Here is an 18,210-nt window from a genome sequence, read left to right as displayed (position 1 = left end):
TCCCAGGCGCGGCCCCTGAGTGGGGTCACGAGTGGGGTCCCCGGCCCCTCCATGGGCGGGGTGCCGCGATCCGCGGGGGCGAGGGTTCCCAGATCCCTTCCCTCGGGGGGGTGGTCCCGAGTGGGGTCCCCGGGGGCAGGGCAGGCGGTTGGCTGCACCCCTGGCAGACCGGCCGGGGGTTGGAGAGGAGGGGGGTGACCGACTCTAATTAATTAAGGGGATTTAAGAGCCCAACTGAGCCGCCGGGAGGAGGTGGGTTCAGCCCCGGGGCAGCACCAATGCCCCCGTTCCACTCGTGACCGTGACACCCACGAGGCTGCAGCACCCACACCCGCCCTCCACCGTCCCCCAGCTCTCTGTCCCTAGCCAGCCCCGCTGCTCCATCCCCCTCGGGGGGCCGCAGGACCCCTCCAGGCCGTGGGGCAGTTGGGTGGTCCGTGGCTGGGACGCGATGGCGGGGGCCCCCGGCCCCCCAGCGCTGGCGATGTGCTGAAAGGGAGAGTGCAGGGCTGCACAGCCGCTCTCGGGGATTAAGGCGAGACCTTTGTGGGAGAAAATGGGCGGGAGAGACGAGATTATCCCGAATCTGCCTAATGCAGCGTTTCTTGCATATTGAGGAGCGTCTGACGCCTCTGCGGAGGGAGCCAGGCTGGGGCGTAGGGGGGTAGCGAGTGGGGTCCCGGGGTGTTCCGGCCGCGTGACCCTGGAGGCTCAGCTGCTGGGACATGATGCTGCAGGGGACCGAATATTTCTCACGTCACCGGTGCAAGGAGCTCCGTTCCCCGGGCTCGGCGGCACCAACCCAGGGGCCGTGGCTGCGGCAGCAGCCGGGGCTGGGCAGCGCCGGGTGCTTTGATGGCTCATTCATGGCGCAGACACTTCCCTCCGTGGGAAGGGCAGGAGGCCGCTCACGGCATAACCACAGAGCCGTCACTGCTGCAGGCAGCGGGGGCACCGCAGAGACGCTGGGGGTGGCACGGTGGAGGGGCTTTGCCAGACTGAGCACCGCAGCCAAATCACCCAGGGCACGGCCTCTGCCCGCAGCCTGGGTGTCCAGCACCACCCTGCCTCGGCCGGTGCCTGCAGTCTGCTTCCCAGGCCGTGTTGCTTCCTCGGCTCACACCAGTGCCATTTTCATAGCCAGTTTGTTTGGCAAATTTTATTTTCCTTGCTTTCCATATGGGGAAACTGAGGCAGGAGGCAAAGCCCCGTGCCCACAGTTGGATGCAGCAGTGGTTTGTCAGTGGGTGAGGAAGAGGAGGAGGGTTTGCCAGAGCCCCCGCCGGCAGCTCTACCCACTCACATGGGGCCAGCGCGTGTTAATCGAAGGCCGGCGCGACACCGGCGCGGCGCTGCTCGCCTCACCTGACGCTGTCACGGGAGCACGGCGCTGGCTGAGACAGCGCAGTCAGGAGGGATTAAAATCAGCCGGCTGGTGGGAGCCGCCGGGGAAGGCTCCCGTGGGCTGGCCTAACTCCAGCTGGGAAGAGCAGGCACCCACTCAACTTGAAAAACTGCCTGGGAGAGACGGGCGCCCTCCGCTCTCCTCCACAGCAGCTCGGGCCACGCAGAGCCCTGGGGCTGGATCCGGCCCTGGGGAGATGGCAGCGAGGTCGGGGTGCTGGGAGGCTGGGGAGCGCGGAGCGGGTGGCTGCATCGCTCCGAGCCTTCCTGAACCCGTCGCTGGTTCCTTTTACTGCTTCTCAGCGGCTTTTGAAAGCAGAGAAGAAAAAAGAAAAGGATTGAAAAGCACTTTGAAAAGCAGGGCAGGGAGAAGCGCCCGAGTTTCCCAGCAGCCCCGTCCCCTCCTCCTGCCGCCAGCGCCTGCCAGCTTTGTCTGCCGACGCTGCCTCGGCCGCGCAGGAGATGCCGCCGAGTGAGGCAGGTGCTTTCCCCGAGCCCCAGTGCTGCAGCAGGGCGTGGGGATCACCGTCCGGACACCCCAGGGTGCCCGGAATGGGGTATTGCCCCTACAGCCCCCCCAAATCCCTCCAGCCCCAGGGACCAGAGCTGGCTGCTGCCAGAAACCTCCCCAACAGCCCTGCCAACCCCTCGGACAGCAGCTTGCACCCGCAGACGTGGGGTTTCACCCCTTCCCCGTGCCATTTGCCCAGGGGTGAGTGGTTATCTGGCTAACTGGAGCACCCCGGCACAACGACGATGCACGCTCACCGCTGGCACCTCAGCACCCACGGGTGCACGGGTGAACGCCAGGACAAGCTGTGCACAGGTCGGAGCCTGCCACGGGCGGGCTCTCCCTGCAGCCGCCTGCCTTTCCCGGCCGGCACGCTCCCCCGGCCGGCAGTGCCGGAGAACAGGCTCACACAACCCACCACCCACCCGGGAACCCATCGCCCGGCCGCGGTGCAGCCACCCAGCTTACACCGGCAGATCCCACCTGGAGCGTGGCTGCTGCGGGGACCCGGCAGTGCCCGTGGAAACCCCCTGCCCTGGCACAGCTTCGGCGCAGGGACGCCTTCGGCCAGGGCATGCACCGGGCACCCACGCCTGTGGGACAGGGTGCACAGGCCTGGGTCCATCCTCTCCGCCGCTCTCCCCTGCCCGCCGCCCCGGCAGGGCTCTGCTGCCGTCCCCGCCGCCGGCAGCTCTGCCCGTGCCGCGAGCTTCGCAGCCTGGCACGGCGCAGGAGGCGGCAGGGCCTGGGGCGCGTGGGGCTCTGAGGATGCGCCGAGTCCCGTCTAGCCCCCGGCGTGGCAGGAGGGGCTGTCCCTGTCCCCGCAGCCCAAGGCAAGGGAAAGGTGGGGACACACAGCTCTGCCCCAGGAGCTGGCGGGGAACTGGAGAAATCTGGAGGAAAGGGAGAGCCCGGGCTGCAGGGCTGCTTCTCCTCCACCGCACACCGAGCATTTCTCTTTGCTCTGATTACTCCTTGCTTGATCTAATCTCATCCTGGAAAACAAACTGTTACTACCTGACTCCTCCAACACCAACACCGCTTCAGCTAAAATAAATAAATAAAAATAAATCACAGAATTCAGCCCAGCTTTACAGGTCACAACCCCCATTTCTGGCACATAAACATCTCCCCACCGCATCTGGGGCAGCGAGTGGGTACCGCTCCAGTGCTGTCCCGTCCGCACAGCGAGGTCTGGGGGTGCAGCTTTTCCCCTCTGCCCCCCTTCGGCTCGCCCAGCCCTGATAAGCGAGCGACGCTCTGCCCTTGGGAGAACCGCGGGCCACCGCCGAGCAGCAGTCGGGAGATACGTCAAGGCCAATTCGGTCCCCGGGCACTGATTGCTGCCGACAGCTCGCCCTGCCCGCCCGCTGCACAGAGCAGCCAGGAGAGCCGGCAGCGCAGGCAGCCGTGGGGCTGGGCACGGGCAGCCCAGACCTGCCTGGAGGGGCTGGGGTGGCAGGAGGGACTTTTGGAAAGAGCCGGTTGTGGCAGCGGCGTGGTGAAAACCAAGGTGGGAGAGAGGCGGCTGTGCTTGGCAGGGAGCACAGCGTCTTTCTCCGTGAGCTGGTCCAGTTGCATCTGTGCCATGGGGAAACTGAGGCAGCACAGGTGAGCGAGAGCTCCCGCTAGTGCCACTGGCACTCAGCCTGTTTTGACTGTGCCCAGACCGGGCTTTCTGCCCTGCGCAGCTCCCGGACCGTCCTGAGGAGGTTCCCTGGGGAGCAGAGGGCGAACCCGCCGCCGCGGTGGGATGTGGGATCCGCCACTTCCTCGGGTGCTGCATCCTTCAGCTGTGGGAAACCACGAATAGAAAGGGCTCGCCTTGGCTTCGCCGCCACCTCTGCCACAGGGCCCTGGGCGCTCCGGCCACAGCCGCACCGGTGGCTTCATCTCCCGGCACAGCACCAGCTCCAAACCTGCCGCAGACGTTGCTGCACCCTGTGGCTTCTCCTCGTGGCCAGGGACGAGCGGGCCAGGGCAGGCAAGCGGGGCCTGGGCTCTGCTCTGCCCCGGCTACCGGGGCTGCGGCACGCCGCCATGCCGGGGAGCCCACGCAGACCCCACGGAGACCTGCATCCTGCTGTCCCCGCCATGGGGGACATAGCCAGGGACCGTGTCGGTGCTTGCTGGGTCGTTGCTGCTCACAGGGGTTGGCACATGCCCTGCGCGGGAGGGGAGCATCCCTCGCACGGGGAGCATCCCTCGCACGGGGAGCGTCCCTCGCACGGGGAGCTCGCCTGTGTTGCTCGACTCCCCAGACCTGCTCTGCCCCGTGTCCCTGGTGGCTCGGCGTCCCAGCCCCGCTGGAAGGTCTCTCTTGCACAAGCCGGGACACCTGGGGCTGGAGCCGGGCTGCAAACGAGGGGCAGGATTTGTCCGGCCAAACGCAGACCCCCTCCCTCTGCCCTAGTGCAAATGTCTCCACCTGAGCGGGGCGGCGGGGCTCCCTTCGCTGCCCAGGGAGGGGACGGGCACCCCTGGGTGCCGTGCTCCCTTCAGCGCCAGCTCTGAAGTAGGTCGGATGAGTCACCCGCCAGAAATGCCCTCCACTCCCCGCCGGCTGCGGGGCCACGGCGATGCACCGAGGTGGGGACCGCGCTTCTGCCGGTGGCCACGGCTCGGGAGCGATGCCACCGCAGTGTCCCCGGTTTCTCCCCCGCCCAGGGGATGGGCAAAGGGGGGCTGTGGGGTCACGCACCCCCAGCTCCAAGCAGTCCCCAAACGCAGCGCCTGCAAAACGCTCCCTCTGGCAGCCCCAGACCCTTGCTCGCGCCGGGGTGAGGGTCTGGGCAGGTGCCTGCAAGGGGCTCCGAGCCCCTGCCCTGTCGGCAGCAGGGTCCTGCGGCAAGGGGCTGTGCAGACCCCACAGCTCCCAGTTCTGGTAGCCCGCGGTGAGAGAACAGCCCTCGGCCAAGGAAGCGGGTGCCGGTGCTTTGCTGGCGCTGCCGGCTGAGCCTTCCCCAGCCCTCGGCTCCAGACCCAGGCTGTTTGCTGCCGGAGGGGTGACGGGCGATGAAACCCAAGCGCGTCACCCGGATTTTCCTGCCAGGCCTGAAGGGCAGAGCAGGCAGCGAGGGCGGCTGCAAACCGCCCCCGAGAAATCCCCGGTGCCGGTGATTCCGAAAGCGCACCGGGGTCACCTCCCTCCTCCCCTATCCCACCACTGGGTCCCCCTTCCCTCCAACCACAGACCCCGCTGCTCCGGGATGGAAACACACAGGGATACGGCCATCACGGCTCCCCGCGCTGTTCTGGGCCCTATCCTGGCACCGCAGCCCCTGGCACCCTCCGCCCGGCTCCTTCCCCGGTGCTGTAGGGCTGACACAAGCCCAGCCGGGGCAGCGGGACAGACGGACGCATCCTGCCAGCCCCTTCCCTGCCGCAGCAGGGTGACAGAGAGGCGAGACGGGCTGATCCTCAGGCTGTTTATTGGCATCTCCCTCGGCTCAGCCCGGGCGCCGCAGCCCTGCCGGGCTGGTGCCTGGCTCACCGGTAGGCACTGCGGGGGTTTTGCTATGCAGAGACCACCAAAATGCCCTTGGAGCCCCCCCGGGCATCGTCACCCCCGCGTGCCCCTCGTGCTCCCAGACCTCTGCACAAAACCCCAGTAAAAAAAAAAAAACCAACCAACCACCAGAAATGCAGAGGGGGGCTACGGTCACCGCATCGTCCCGTCCCAGCCCTCGCCAGTGCAGCCCCGGGGTGCAAAATCAGGGGGGACATCAGCACCACTTGCACCCCAGCGGGGCTCTCCTGGGGTTTAAGTCCTGGGTTCTCCTGGGCGGGGGCAAATGGGGGGAGGAATTAATTGCCCCCTGGGTTCCTGGCACAGTGGCTGCCCCCTTCTCCCAAGGGCTGGGGGGGTCCAGGTTTGGGGTTTCACATCCAGAGGGTTTAAATGAGCAGAGCCCCTCTTCCCCCACAGTCAGCGGTCTCTCTGTCACCGCTCGTCCCCGTGTCCCAGGGGAGCCACAAGCAGAGGCTGGTGGGGTTTGGCACGGCGAAAGCCCCCGCACCCAGCCCAGCAGCACCCACGGGACCCGGCGAGGCCGGCAGCAGCCCGGGGGCAGCTGCAGCGGGTGCCAAGGGCGAACCCCGGTGCAATCCTGCTGGCACCCCGAGCCCTCCCGGCCCACCTCGGCCGAGGAGTCCGTAACGCAGAAAGCTTTGGCCAAAAAGAGGAGCTGGGTTTTGCTCCTCCCCAGCCCCAGGGAAGGTGCTCGGCGTTCTGCTCCAGCACTGCCGCCCGCCGCGGCGCCGAGCCTGGGGCCACTGCCCACCATGGCACCGCTGCCATCCCCGGGGCCCTTCGGCCTCTCCGCTTCCTCCTCCTCTTCTCCCCTCGCCGCTTTTTTCTTTTTTCTTAATTTCTTGGGGCTTTTCTTTTTTTTCTTTTTTTTTTTAGAATTTTTTTCTCCTGTTTGTTTTTGCTTCTGTTTAAATATCAAACGAAAGAAGAAAATCCAGCGATAGGGGCTCTGGAACCAGGGGCCAGGCTGCTGGGCGGGCGGTAGAGGGTACCGGGCTGGCTGGGGGGGTTGCCGGGGGTCTGGGGGGTGGGAGTCCTGCTGGCTTTGGGGCGGAAGAGGCTGCCCTGCTGCGTGGAGGTGCTGTTGGAGAGGGGTGCGTGGTCGGGCTCCCCCGAGTCGCTCTCGGTGTAGCTGTACGCCTGCGCCCGCGAGATGCCCTTCTGCTGCCGCCGCCACGAGTTGTAGTAGGTGGGGTCGCTGATGTAGTGGTTGACGAAGGAGTGGGCTTTCTGATGGCCGGGGTCCACCTCGTACTCGCTGTCGCTGCCCTAAAGAACAGGATGGGGGGGTGAGGACGGGGTGGGGGGCATCACCCTCCAGCCCCCAAAATAGGGTGAGCTTTCCCGGTGCTCTTTTGGGGATGCTGGCGAGCACATCCCAAAAGACTTCAGGGGCTGGGACGGCTGCAGCACCGCTGGGCTGTTTCTGCCTCTTGCTAAAGCAAAATAAAACCTCATGCAAAAGGGTTGCAGGGTCCTGGGGCCCCTTGGGGGGCGTCCCCGAGGCCGTGATGCCCCCGGGCTGGCGGGGAGGGTGTTTTTGGGAGGCGGGTGCTGGCGGCCCTGCCTCTCCGCTGGCGGTAATTGGATTCAGCTTCCCCTGGCCGTGCACAAAGGGCCCATTGAGGGCGGTGGGGAAGCTGCTCTGCGCCAGCGCCAGCTCCTGCCGCTCTTCACAGCTCCTCAAAAGCCACTCGAGCCCCGCGCAGGCAAGAGGGAGCGGAGGCGGCACCCGCCGTGCGAAGGCAAAAGAAACAGCCGGTGCAGGCAGCGACGGGGGGCCCCCCGCAGCCGGTCCCTCTCCTGCTCGGGGACAGCCATGGGGACCCCCGGGACCTTCTCCTGGGCTTCAGCCTCATCTTTTCAGATGCCACCCAGCATCCATCCCGGGGCAATGCTCCCTTGGCCTCCCCGGAGGCTGCCTGCCCGGGGAGCTGCCCGCGGCCGCGCTCCTGCCCGGCCACAGCTGCCTGCTTCTCCGGGAGGAGACAAAGGTGCTATTTTGTGGGGTTGGCAGAGCCGCGGCCGTTGCCACCAGCGACCGGGCAACAGGACAGTCCCCAACCCTGCTGCCCTCCCGTCCCTTGTCCCTGGCAGCCCTGGGGGCCCCCCGTGGTCCCACACCCCCAGCACACGGGCCGGGGGCTGTGCCAGCTTTGTGCTGGCTCCATGCCGCGAAGCCACGGGGGATGCCGCTGCCTAAAAAGCAGGATGGGGCAGGGGAGCGGGACCAGCATTGCTTTTCCCAAATGTGCACCAGGACCTGCATCTTGGTGGGCAGAGAACGAGGCTGATGCCCAGGGAGGGCTCCCAGCACCGACCATCCTGCCCCTGCGTCCCCCTGCCCCGGGTCCCCATCCCCGCGGGCAGCTCCGGGCGGTCACCTGAGAGTCGGAGACCTCGGAGGGCTTCTCCGTCAGGCTGCTGCTCTCGGCGGGGATCAGGTCGTTGTACTTGGTCACGTCCTCGTCCGAGTAGTGGAGACTGCCGGGGCTGGGCCGCGGTGGGGACCTCGGGGAGAGGCGGGTGCTCAGCACGGGTCCCCCCTCGGGACCGTGCCATGTGGGGATGAGCCCAGCCCACCCCCAGGGCAGGCTCAGGGACCACCCCTAAGCCGTGCCGAGCCCCCCCGGAGGACCCTGCCCATGGTCTAGGGGCTCTCAGGGATTCCCAGCTTTTCAGGCTGTTCAGCACCCCAGCACGGGGGAGGCAGCGGCTGCAGCTCATGGCAGGAGGGACATCGGGCAGAACAGGGTCATCCCCCTGGGGTGCCAGCTCTCCCCAGCCCCGTGCCCATCCCACAGCGAGTGCACAGTGGAGGGATGGGCACGACATCCGAAAAATTGCCCCCTGCCCGGGGAGGGGGCTGCGGTGGGGGGTCCCTACCGGGTGTAGATGCCATTCTTCCGGCAGAAGGAGTTCTTGACCGAGAGGCGCCGGTTGTTGAGCTCCAGAGCGGGGAAGCTGCCCTCGTCCAGGCTCACCATCTCGCCGTGGCTCAGGGCGGTCGCCTTGGAGCCGTTCCCTGCAGGACGGGATGCTCAGCCTCCCCCAGACCCTCCCCAGGCAGCACAGCGTGGGGGGGGCCGGACCCTGCACAGGGGGGCTGGGGAATGGCCCGGCTCCGGCGTCGGAGAGGCCAAAGCCTGGGGACGCCCGCGAGGTGCCAGTCCCGGGGCAGCAGCCGTGCAGCAGCCCCGTGCCCAGCACCGCTGGCCGTGCCGAGCCTGCCCGCCTGGGCTCGCACCCCGACCTGCCCCATCGCCTCTGGCTCCCGGCTCAGCAGCTCTGTTTGCTTAACGAGGAGGTCTGGATTTTCCCCACAATTTGAGCCCTTGATACAGCTAGGAAAACAGAGCTGTGTTTGACTAATCCCGATGACCTCTGCCGAGCCCCCAGGCTGCCCTGCCTCTGCAGCTGACAGCAGGACAAGTCGCTTATTTAATCTTCAGCTGCCGGCGCTCTCCGGGAAGCCCACAGCACCTTTATCGGATGTCACTGGGTCTCTGGAGGAGCCATGCCCCGAGGCAGGCGGGGAGGCAGGCTCCCACCGCCCCACTCAGACCCCAGAGGCAGGCAGGGAGACCCCGGAGAGGCTCCTAGGGCGTCAAGGCTCTGCACCCCCCGGCTGGCACCCCAGAGGGTCCCGTCACATCCCTAGCACTCACCTGAGTCTGATTTCTTGGCGTACTTCTTGCTCTGCCCGCGGATGATGAGCACGAAGACGAGCAAAAGGATGAAGATGAGCCCTACCAGGGCGATGACCACCAGGAACCACCACTCCTCGTAGAACGGGTTGGCTTTCTGGGCTGGGGCACAGCAGGGAGGATCAGAGGGGGACGGGCATGGGGGGCAAACCAGTATAGATGGGGAGACCCCACTGCAGGGCATGAGGTCGCCTTGGGGAACTTTGTGAGACCTGGAACCATGTGAGGGAGTGGGTTAAAGGGGGATAGCAGGAGGCTTTGCAAGGGGAGTGCTGGCAGATGCTGCTGGAAGCGGGATTTGGGGCTCTGTAGGAGCCAGGCAGGGTCAGGCAGATGGGTTTCAGCGCTGGCTGTGAGAACAAAGCAATGCTGGGACTCTCCCTCCAGCACAGGGGTGACAGCATCCCCCCAGGGACACCCACATGCTGCCCCTGCTGACTACCTGACACGGAGGGCGAAGGCGTGCTGGGGGTCCCGTAGCCGTAGTCGTTCACGGCAATGACGCGGAAGTCGTAGCTGACCCCCTGCTTGAGGATGTCCATGCTGAAGGTGTAGGAGGTCACCTCCTTGGGGATGTCTTTGATGAGGATGTCCCAGAGCCCCTCATCTGGAAGACAGAAAGGGGCCTGGGAGGGGGGGACCGTCTCTGTGGGACTCCCCAGGGTGAGAGGCTGATCTCCCTCCATGCAGGAGCATGTGCCCTCCGCCATCTGCCCGGCCCTCCCGGCCCCGGCAGGCACCAAGCTCGCTCGCTGCAGCATCATTAAAAAGCCGTAGTGATGCAGGCGGCTGATCGATCGCCTGCGCCGGCCAAGGGCAAGGCAGCGCCCTGGGGACCTGCTGCCACCGCAGCCCCAGAGCACCCCTGGCAGCCCCATGGGCTCACGGGAGCCAGGGGTTTCCCTCCCGGGTGCTGCCCCACCACGCGGGGAGCGGCACCGACCCCCGTCAGTGATCGATGGGGTCATCTGAGCTGTGGTCTCTGCGGCAGGGAGAAATCATTAACTCGGGGCTGCAGGAGAGAGCGTGGCTGTGCCTGCTGGATCCCTGCTGTGGGCATGGGGAGTCTTGGCTGCCAGCCCTGCCTGCCCCTGCCTGCACAGGAGCAGGGTTCTCCCATTTTGGGATAGCCTTGGTACCCCTCAAACCCCCTTGCCTAGCTGGGGCAGCGGCAGGACCTCCATGCCCACGAAAGCAGCAGCATCAATGGGTGCTGCTCCGCGGCTCACCAGCCCCTTTCCATCAGCCCTGGTCAGCACCCGCTCGGCAGCGCGGACCCCAGACACCCGGGTCCTAATCCCCAACCCAGCCTGTCGGGTGGTCTGGGAGAGGTCAGCACTCCCTGCCTCAGTTTCCCTTTCCCCTGAAGCCAAGGCACCACCAGTAACAAGGTGGGGATGGAAAGCAGAGAGGAGCTGCGGTACCTGAAGGACGGGCTTCGATGACATATCTGGTGATGGGCCCTTGGCCGGGGTCCCCACTCGACCAGTGGATGGTGATAGCCGAGCCATAGCGGGAGATGAAGGGCTCGCCGGGGGGACCGGGGGCACCTGGGGACCCAGAGCAGAGCTGGAGGCACGGGGGTACAAACTGGCACGTGGCCATGCCAGCCCCGGTGGCACCAGGGGAACTGTCCCCACTGCATCTCCTCCCTCGCCCCGGCTCAGCATCCCGCAGGCCCCCCTACCTTCCCCCGGCCCCGTGGTGATGTTCGCCTCAACGTCCGGCCCGTAGGCAAAGGTTTTGGCCCGGATCCGGAACCGGTACGTCACGCCCTCGGCCAGGTCCTTCACCTTCATCCACAGCGGGCTGTTCCCCTTCACGTCCACCGTCACGATCTTACTGACGCCTGCGGGGACGGAGGCTGAGCCGGGTCTTCCCCAGAGCCCTCCCAGCTCCCCCCAATGCCCCCAGCCTCCCCCCGGTGCCCCCACCATGTCCTCACCGTCCACGGGCATGCAGGGCTCGTAGACCAGCCTGTAACCCTCAAGGATGCCGTTGGGCAGTGGTGGTGGCTCCCAGGACACATTCACCGATGTGGTGGTCAGCTCGCTGAACCGGATGGACCCGGGGGCACTGGGGGCTGCGAGGGAGCAGGGTGGCCAGCTCAGTGCTCTCAGGGGACACCCCCAGCACCGAGCCAGCCCCTCTCCTCCCTCCACCCCAACTTGTCATCACCATCTCACGCCACCCTGGTGCCACCCTGCTGTGCCCCCATCCCCACTGCAGCAAACACCCTGCCAGGGCACCGCGCACGGCTGGGGGAATGAGAATCGCAGAATCATTTAGGAAGGAAAAGACCTTGAAGATCATCGAGTCCAATAGCAAACCTAACACCGACAAGTCCACCGCATAGAATCATAGTGTCTCCTCCTTGTCTCTCCTCTCAAGACCTTCAACCTTCTCAAGTCTCAGCCAAGACCTTCACCTCCGTGTCCCCCCAACCCACAAACCCTCTGGGGTGACCCCAGGGCTGGTCTCTGCTCAGGACTGCAGGTGCAGGAGCCGGGGTGCAGCTGGGATGAAGGGGCATCAGATGGACTTCACTGGAGCTGGACCCATGGAGACACCTCCCCACGGAGCCCAGGGGCAGGAGGGTCTGGATGTGACCGTGCTGAGTGAAGGGCTGGGGGCAGCCGTGCCATGGGCCCCACCTGCCTGCTGCGTCCGCCCCTTGATGGGGGTGCTGCGGGGTCCATCTCCCGCAGCGTTGAAGGCAGCGACGCTGACCCAGTACGAGGTGTACCCCGTCAGGTTCTTCAGCTTCACCCCGTTCTCGGGCAGGAAGAGCGTCTTCACCCGCATGCTCTCGTTCTGGCGCTGGGCCTCCCAGAAGTGGATCTGCAGGAGGAGAAGGGGGCATGGAGACCTGGGTGATGCATGGATCCGGCCCGTCTCGCCCTCCCCAGGCTCTTTGCTGTGCCCAAACACCCCACGCAGCCCTGCCCGGGCTCCTGAGCCCCTGTCCCAGAGCGGCTGGGGGCTCTGAGCGTGCCGGAGGGAAGGGAATGGCCTCTCCTCCAGGACGGCTCCAGGCTGCACTGGGCATCAGCCGGCTCGCAGCTGGCTCGGGGCCCAGCATCGCTGCGCTGCAGACGAAACGCGCCGAGATCATCTCTGAGCCGTGTCTAAGTCTCGAAGGACGGAGCCGAGCCGGAGGAACCGCCGTGGATGTGGCCAAGGGGCACCACCCCGGCCGCACCACCCCGGCCGCACCACCCCGGCCGCACCACCCCGGCGGCACCAGCCCGGCGGCACCAGCCCGGCGGCACCAGCCCGGCGGCACCACCCCGGCCGCACCACCCCGGCCGCATTCCAGGGCCGACGGCGCCACCTGCCGCCCCGCGGCCGCTCGGCACCGGGAAGGGACTCGGCATCTCCCCGGGACACCCGGCACCTCCCCGGGACACTCGGCATCTCCCCAGAACCCCTTCCCCAACGGCACGCATAGCATCCCCCAGGGCACCAGCATCCCCCAGGGCACCCAGCGTCCCCCAGGGCACCCAGCGTCCCCCCACATCCAACAGCACACATAGCATCTTCCAGGGGAGCTCAGCACCCCCCAATGACACCCAGCATCGCCCCAGGGCAGCCTGTGCCCCCTCAGGAAGCCAGCACCTTCCTGGGGCACCCAGTGTTCCTGAGCCCCGGCTTGGTGCCAGCTCCCAGGTGACGAGGTGTGGTACCTTGTAGCCCTGGATGTCCCCGTTCTGGCTCTCAGCGGGTGGCGGTTCCCAGGTGACATCCAGCTGGGTGGCCGTGGCCGCCTGTACCACCACGTTCTGTGGCGCGCCGGTGGGCACTGTGCCAGAGGAGGGGACAGCGTCACAGCCCAGCGAGGACCAGGATCGGGGAAAGCCCCCCTCGATGCGAGGGATGCACTGCCTTGTCTTGGGAGCAGTGGGGTACCACGGTAGTCAAGCCCCCTCCCCGCAACTCCCCGCCGTGGGCAGCCCCTCGCAAGGCAGGGCCGTGCCGGCAGGACTCACCCGCTTCGCCCACGAAGACCTCCTGGGGGGGGCTGGGAGGGCCCTCGCCCACGGCGTTGTACACGCTCATGCGGATCTCGTAGCGCCGGTGCTTGCTCAGGTCTGCGGGGGGAAAGGAGAGAAGGGGTGAGCGGGGCCCTCCCTGCGGCTGGCAGTGTGGGGGTCCCCCTACCCCCGCGGGACCCGGCAGAGCCCCCCTCGCTGGGGGGCTCCCCAAGGAGCAACAGGAGCGGAGAGGCAGAGGTGTCCCCTGGGCACAGGGCATGCGGTTCACCCCACGGCACAGGCAGGCGGAGGGGAGGGACGCACAGGGGGTGGCAGCGGGGAGGGGAGCGGTGACTTACTGTCCAGCTCGTACTGGGTGAGGGAGACCTCGCTGAGGTTGTGCACGGCGTAGATGGCTGGACGGCACGGGGCAGGGAGAGCAGGCAGCTGGTTAGTCCCGCACGCGGCATGGGTGGGCTCCCGCCTCTGAGCACCCACCCCAGCACGGCTGCCCACCCCAGGGTGAGCCAGGTGTCCCCTGCAAGGGCCTTGTCACCCCCAGGTGCCAACGGGGCTGTCACAGCACCGAGGAGCCTTTCCATCCTCCAGCCCCATCCCCTGAGCGGCACAAGCCGGGTCTGGGCATCGGGGTCTCCACGAGGTTCCAACCGCGGCTGAGAGCGGTGGATGGGGCAAGGTAGAGCCTTGGGCTCTGCCCTTGTCACTCGTGTCCCTGCTGCCCCCAGAGTGGATGTGACCCCATTCCCTTCGGGGTCTGAGGATGGCAGCACACCCGGACACACACAGTGGGACATCAGGCAGACACCCGTGTTAGGTGCAGATACACGGACACCTGCACTACGGGGACGCGGGGGCTGAGCACAGCAGGACTGAACCAGCAACATCGCAGACAAGTGTGTTAGGGACCACGGACCTGGTGGCACCAGGGGGCTGGTGACAGCTCCATGGGGCACAACCTGACCCTGACAGCTCCAGGCTGGCACCCGGGAGAGGCCGTGGAGCGCAGGACGCTGCTCTGCCCCACCACCACCGGGCCACCCCCCCAGCCACGCGTCCCCAGGCTCGGCAGGGCCGCGAGCACTCACGGGTGAGCTCGGCCCACGTGGCGCCGGGGTTGCCGATGCCGCGCAGGGTGAAGCCGCGCAGGCTGTCGTACACCAGCTCGCGGTAGCGGAGGCGGAAACCCAGCAGGATCCCGTTGATCTTGTCCTCGGCCGGCGGCTGCGCGGGGAGGACAGTGAGGGGCTGCTCTGACCCGGGGCTCCCCGGCACCCCGAGATGGCTGTCCCCAGTACGCCTCGGTGCCACCTCCCAAGGGGGCGGGTGGCCGGTCCCACAACACCCTGCAAGGCGGAGGGGACAGTACCTGCCAGCGGATGAGCACCGACGTGGTGGTGTGCGGGATGACGGAGAGGATGGTGGGGGCTTCCTCGGGCGCTGTGGGGGAGAAGTGGGTAGTGAGGCTCCGGAGATGCCCTGGGCACGGGGGGATGACCAGGCAGGGGGGGATGCCCTGGGCACGGGGGGATGCCCGGGTACAGGGGGGATGCCCTGGGCATGGGAGGCACCCCCTCCCCCTGCCCCAGGAGCCGCAGCCTGCACTGACCCGCCTGCAGGGTGGTGAGCGACTCCGACTCCTCGCTGTACTCGCTGTCCCCGATGTCATTCGTTGCCTTCACGCGGAACTTGTAGGAGGTGAAGGGCTTCAGCCTGGATGGAAGCAGAGCAGGACAGGGACAGTGAGGCCAGCGGGTGACACCATGAGCCACCCTCCCTCCCTCCCTCCCACAGGGCACATCGGCTGGTGCTTCCCAACCTTGGTGCAAGCACTTCTCATCGGATGGGGAAACTGAGGCACGGGGCAACTGCCCAAAGCAGAGCCCATCATCTCCCCGGCTCCCCATCGCCCTACAGCACCTAGCTCAGGGCTGGCCCATGCCTCACCTGTCCACGACGAAGGCAGTGGCGTTGCGGCTGATGGAGGCAGAGTGCAGCGCCCACTCGCCGTCGGGCAGCTCGCGGGTCTGCACCGTGTAGTAGCGGACGGGGGAGAGCCCGTCGCTGCCCGGCTCCCAGGAGAGCAGCACGCTGCGGGCTCGCACCTCCTCCTGCTGCGCCAGCGGCTTCCCGGGGGGCTGCGGGCGGTCTGGGAGAGGCGAGGGGCTGGGAGCACCGCGGGCACGCCGTGGGCACACACAGCCCCCCACCATGGGCTGCACCCCCCCCATTACCTCTCTTCTCCGTGGTCACCACGAGGACTTCGGCCGCCTCGCCCCAGCCCTTGCGGGTCTGCGCCACGATGCGGAAGAGGTAGGTGGCCTCGGGCTGGAGGCCGGTGGCCGTGTACTGCCGGGCGCTGGGCTCCAGCACCTCCATGGCGGCCGCGTTGGCCGTGGTGGTGTTGAGGCGGTGGGTGACCTGGTAAGCTGCAGGGAAGGGAGCAGCATGGTGGGGCTGGCGGAGGGGACGCCATCCTGGTCCCCCTGCGCACGCCTCCCTCCTCCGTCGCTGCCCACGCACATGGCCAGCAACGAGGGGGTTTTGGCTCCCGGCACAGGGAGCTCACACACAGCCAGGGAGCCAGCGCAGCCTGCCGAGTGGGGAAACCCCAGCCCTGGGGGCAGCGGGCTCCGAGACGCTCAGGGGATCTCAGGGAGCTGGTCTCTGCCTCCCCATGCTGATCCCTGCTCCCACGGGACCTCTGCACCCCTCTGCAGAGCATCCCGGCGTGGCACAACCGGGATGGCTCCCTACCTACCCAGGATGATGCCGTTGGGTGCCGCGGGCGGCTGCCAGACGAGCCGCACTGAGGTGGTCCTCACTTCAGGGAAGAGGATCCCCACGGGGGGGCCAGGCACTGGAGGGGGGACAGATGGGGTTCACCACGGGATGCACAAGTCTGTGCAAAGTCCCAGGCCCTGTGCAAGCAGGGCTCAACCCCGTGCACCGGGAATGAGAGCCCTGGGTGTCCCAGTCAGGGGGGAGAGGGATCGCCCCAGGGAACAAGGATGGGATGGGATGGGATGGGGAGGCCTTAGACACCCAGGGGACCCCCCAGCCCATTCAGGTCTCTCTGCCCATCCCGGTGCTGTTACCCACCATCATCCAGCGTCCGCTCGAGGACGGGGGGCTGGCTGGGCACGCCATCGCCGATCCTGGTGAAGGCCAGCACGCGGATCTCGTACAGCGTGTACTTGCCCAGCCCGCTCAGCTGGGCGCTGCGGGAGGCATTGCCCTCTGCCAGCCAGAACCGGGCATGTGCGTCCGAGTCCTTCTCCCTGTACATCACCTGCAACAGACCCCGTGTGACACAGCCGGGCAGGGCCACAGCCCCTGGGGCCCCCCTGGGCCCCCCCGGGATGGAGCAGTGGGACCAGGGCTGGCGCAGATGGGCACCATCTCTTGGAGGTGGCACAACCAGGGACCTGGCAGTCTGCAGGGCGATTCTCCCCCGGGAAAGCTGTGCTTCCCAGTCTGGGTGAGGCTGGCAGGGCACGGCAGGGCTGCAGGCAGGCAGAGCCATGGCGCCGGGGTGGGGTAGGTGCTCACCTTGTAGCCCAGGATGAGACCGTTGCAGTCTGCCTCGGGGATGTCACTCCATCGGACCAGCATGCTGCTGGAGGTGGTGGCCAGCGCCGACACGTTGCTGGGGCCGGAGGAAGGCACTGGTGGAGGGATGAGAGTGGGGGTCAGTGGCCAGATGCGGCTGGGGTGGGTGTCCAGCGCCACAGGGCGGGCAGCGGTACCTGACTCCCGCGTGCGTCCCACAACCGAGTGGCTCCAGGGCCCCGAGCCGATGGCGTTGAAGGCTTGGACCTGCACCCGGTACTCGGTCCACTCCTCCAGGTCCTCGATGGTGTACTCCCGCTCCACGCGGTCGTGGATGACGTGCACCGCCGGCTGCCCCCGCCTGTCCGAGCGCGCGTACTGGATCTTGTAGCCCACCGAGTCGGGGTTCCCGTTGTACTCCTGCTCCAGGAGGGGCTGGCCCAGGCCAGCAGAGATGGGCACCGTCACTCCCGAGCTCCCGCAGCCACCCAGCTCCCCACCCTCCCGCCTGCCCCGTGAGCCCCGTGCCTGTGGGCAGGGACCCCCCCAGAGCCGCGGTCCCCCCCTCACCATCCAGCGCAGCCACAGGCTGGTCTCGCTGGCCGTCCGCAGGGTGACATTGGCAGGCGCCACGTCCGGGGGTGCCTGCAGGGTCTGGATCCTCCGGGAGGGCAGGCTGGGGGGGCTGGTGCCCACGATGTTCACCTGCCGCATGCGGAAACTGAGAGAGGAGAGGGGCGGTCACGGAGGGGGGCGAGAGGGCTCCGGTCCCCCGGGGAGGGTGTCACGGCACCGTCCCGGCCACTCGCCTGTAGTAGGTGAAGGGCTTCAGGTTGGGCACCTCCATGGAGCGAGCATCGGGCTCGTTAGCCAGCTGGTGGACGAGCCCCCACTCTTCAGCCTCGCTGCTCTGGCCCACCTGCGGGATGGGAGTGGGGTGAGCAGCCCCCCAACACCCCCTCACCCCGGCCCGAGCCACCCCGTACCTGTGCCTCCACCTGCCAGCGGGAGATGGAGGTTTTGCCGTCGTAGCCCGGGCGAAACTGGAGGGTGACGGAGCGGGGTCCGATGTTGGAGATGCCCAGGTTGGTGGGGGCACCGGGGAGCTCTGCGGGGAGAAGGCAGGGTGGGTGGCACCGGCCACTCGCCCCCAGCACCGGCCGCAGCCCATCGGCGTCCCCACACCGCTGCGCTCACCTGGCGGCACCCCCGAGGAGATGGTGGAGGAGGAGACCTGGCCCTGGCCCTTGGAGGTCATGGCAGCCACCTCGATGGTGTAGGTGGTGAGGGCGGTGAGGCCGGTGACGCGGTACTCCAGGGTGACGTTGGGCAGGTAATGGGTCACCCGCGTGTTGGTGCGGTTGTACTCCTCCCAGGAGATCCGATAGCCTGAAACGTGCCCCGCGCCCTCAGCCCCCCGCATCGCCCACCCTGAGCTGAGTGGGGCCAGGGGGAGATGCTGGGGGGTGGGAAGGGGACCGGTGGGAGATGCTGCGGGGTGGGAAGGAGACC

The 18,210-nt window shown here is 67.3% G+C and overlaps 1 protein-coding gene across 1 annotated transcript in view; it reads right to left on the bottom strand.

Annotated features, from left to right (window-relative positions):
* Positions 1-5,329: 5,329 nt before the first annotated feature.
* SDK2 (sidekick cell adhesion molecule 2) overlaps positions 5,330-18,210 on the bottom strand; it is a 30,321-nt gene continuing 17,440 nt past the window's right edge. The window contains exons 20-44 of the mRNA XM_075170124.1: positions 17,896-18,087; positions 17,685-17,806; positions 17,508-17,617; positions 17,269-17,419; positions 16,896-17,133; positions 16,699-16,814; positions 16,249-16,438; positions 15,908-16,006; positions 15,381-15,575; positions 15,094-15,295; positions 14,756-14,859; positions 14,516-14,586; positions 14,235-14,370; positions 13,488-13,544; positions 13,144-13,245; positions 12,841-12,956; positions 11,809-11,995; positions 11,100-11,237; positions 10,842-11,003; positions 10,579-10,704; positions 9,597-9,761; positions 9,116-9,256; positions 8,334-8,472; positions 7,832-7,958; positions 5,330-6,716 (exon numbers count right to left, since the gene is read on the bottom strand). Of these exons, the coding sequence (XP_075026225.1) occupies positions 6,363-6,716; positions 7,832-7,958; positions 8,334-8,472; positions 9,116-9,256; positions 9,597-9,761; positions 10,579-10,704; positions 10,842-11,003; positions 11,100-11,237; positions 11,809-11,995; positions 12,841-12,956; positions 13,144-13,245; positions 13,488-13,544; positions 14,235-14,370; positions 14,516-14,586; positions 14,756-14,859; positions 15,094-15,295; positions 15,381-15,575; positions 15,908-16,006; positions 16,249-16,438; positions 16,699-16,814; positions 16,896-17,133; positions 17,269-17,419; positions 17,508-17,617; positions 17,685-17,806; positions 17,896-18,087 (3,740 nt within the window). The 3' untranslated portion in view covers positions 5,330-6,362. The remainder of the gene's footprint in view (positions 6,717-7,831; positions 7,959-8,333; positions 8,473-9,115; positions 9,257-9,596; positions 9,762-10,578; positions 10,705-10,841; positions 11,004-11,099; positions 11,238-11,808; positions 11,996-12,840; positions 12,957-13,143; positions 13,246-13,487; positions 13,545-14,234; positions 14,371-14,515; positions 14,587-14,755; positions 14,860-15,093; positions 15,296-15,380; positions 15,576-15,907; positions 16,007-16,248; positions 16,439-16,698; positions 16,815-16,895; positions 17,134-17,268; positions 17,420-17,507; positions 17,618-17,684; positions 17,807-17,895; positions 18,088-18,210) is intronic.

The sequence above is a fragment of the Calonectris borealis genome, chromosome 20 (genome assembly GCF_964195595.1).
Source record: "Calonectris borealis chromosome 20, bCalBor7.hap1.2, whole genome shotgun sequence".
Taxonomy (NCBI): Eukaryota; Metazoa; Chordata; class Aves; order Procellariiformes; family Procellariidae; genus Calonectris; species Calonectris borealis.
This window is presented reverse-complemented; position numbering and strand designations above follow the sequence as displayed.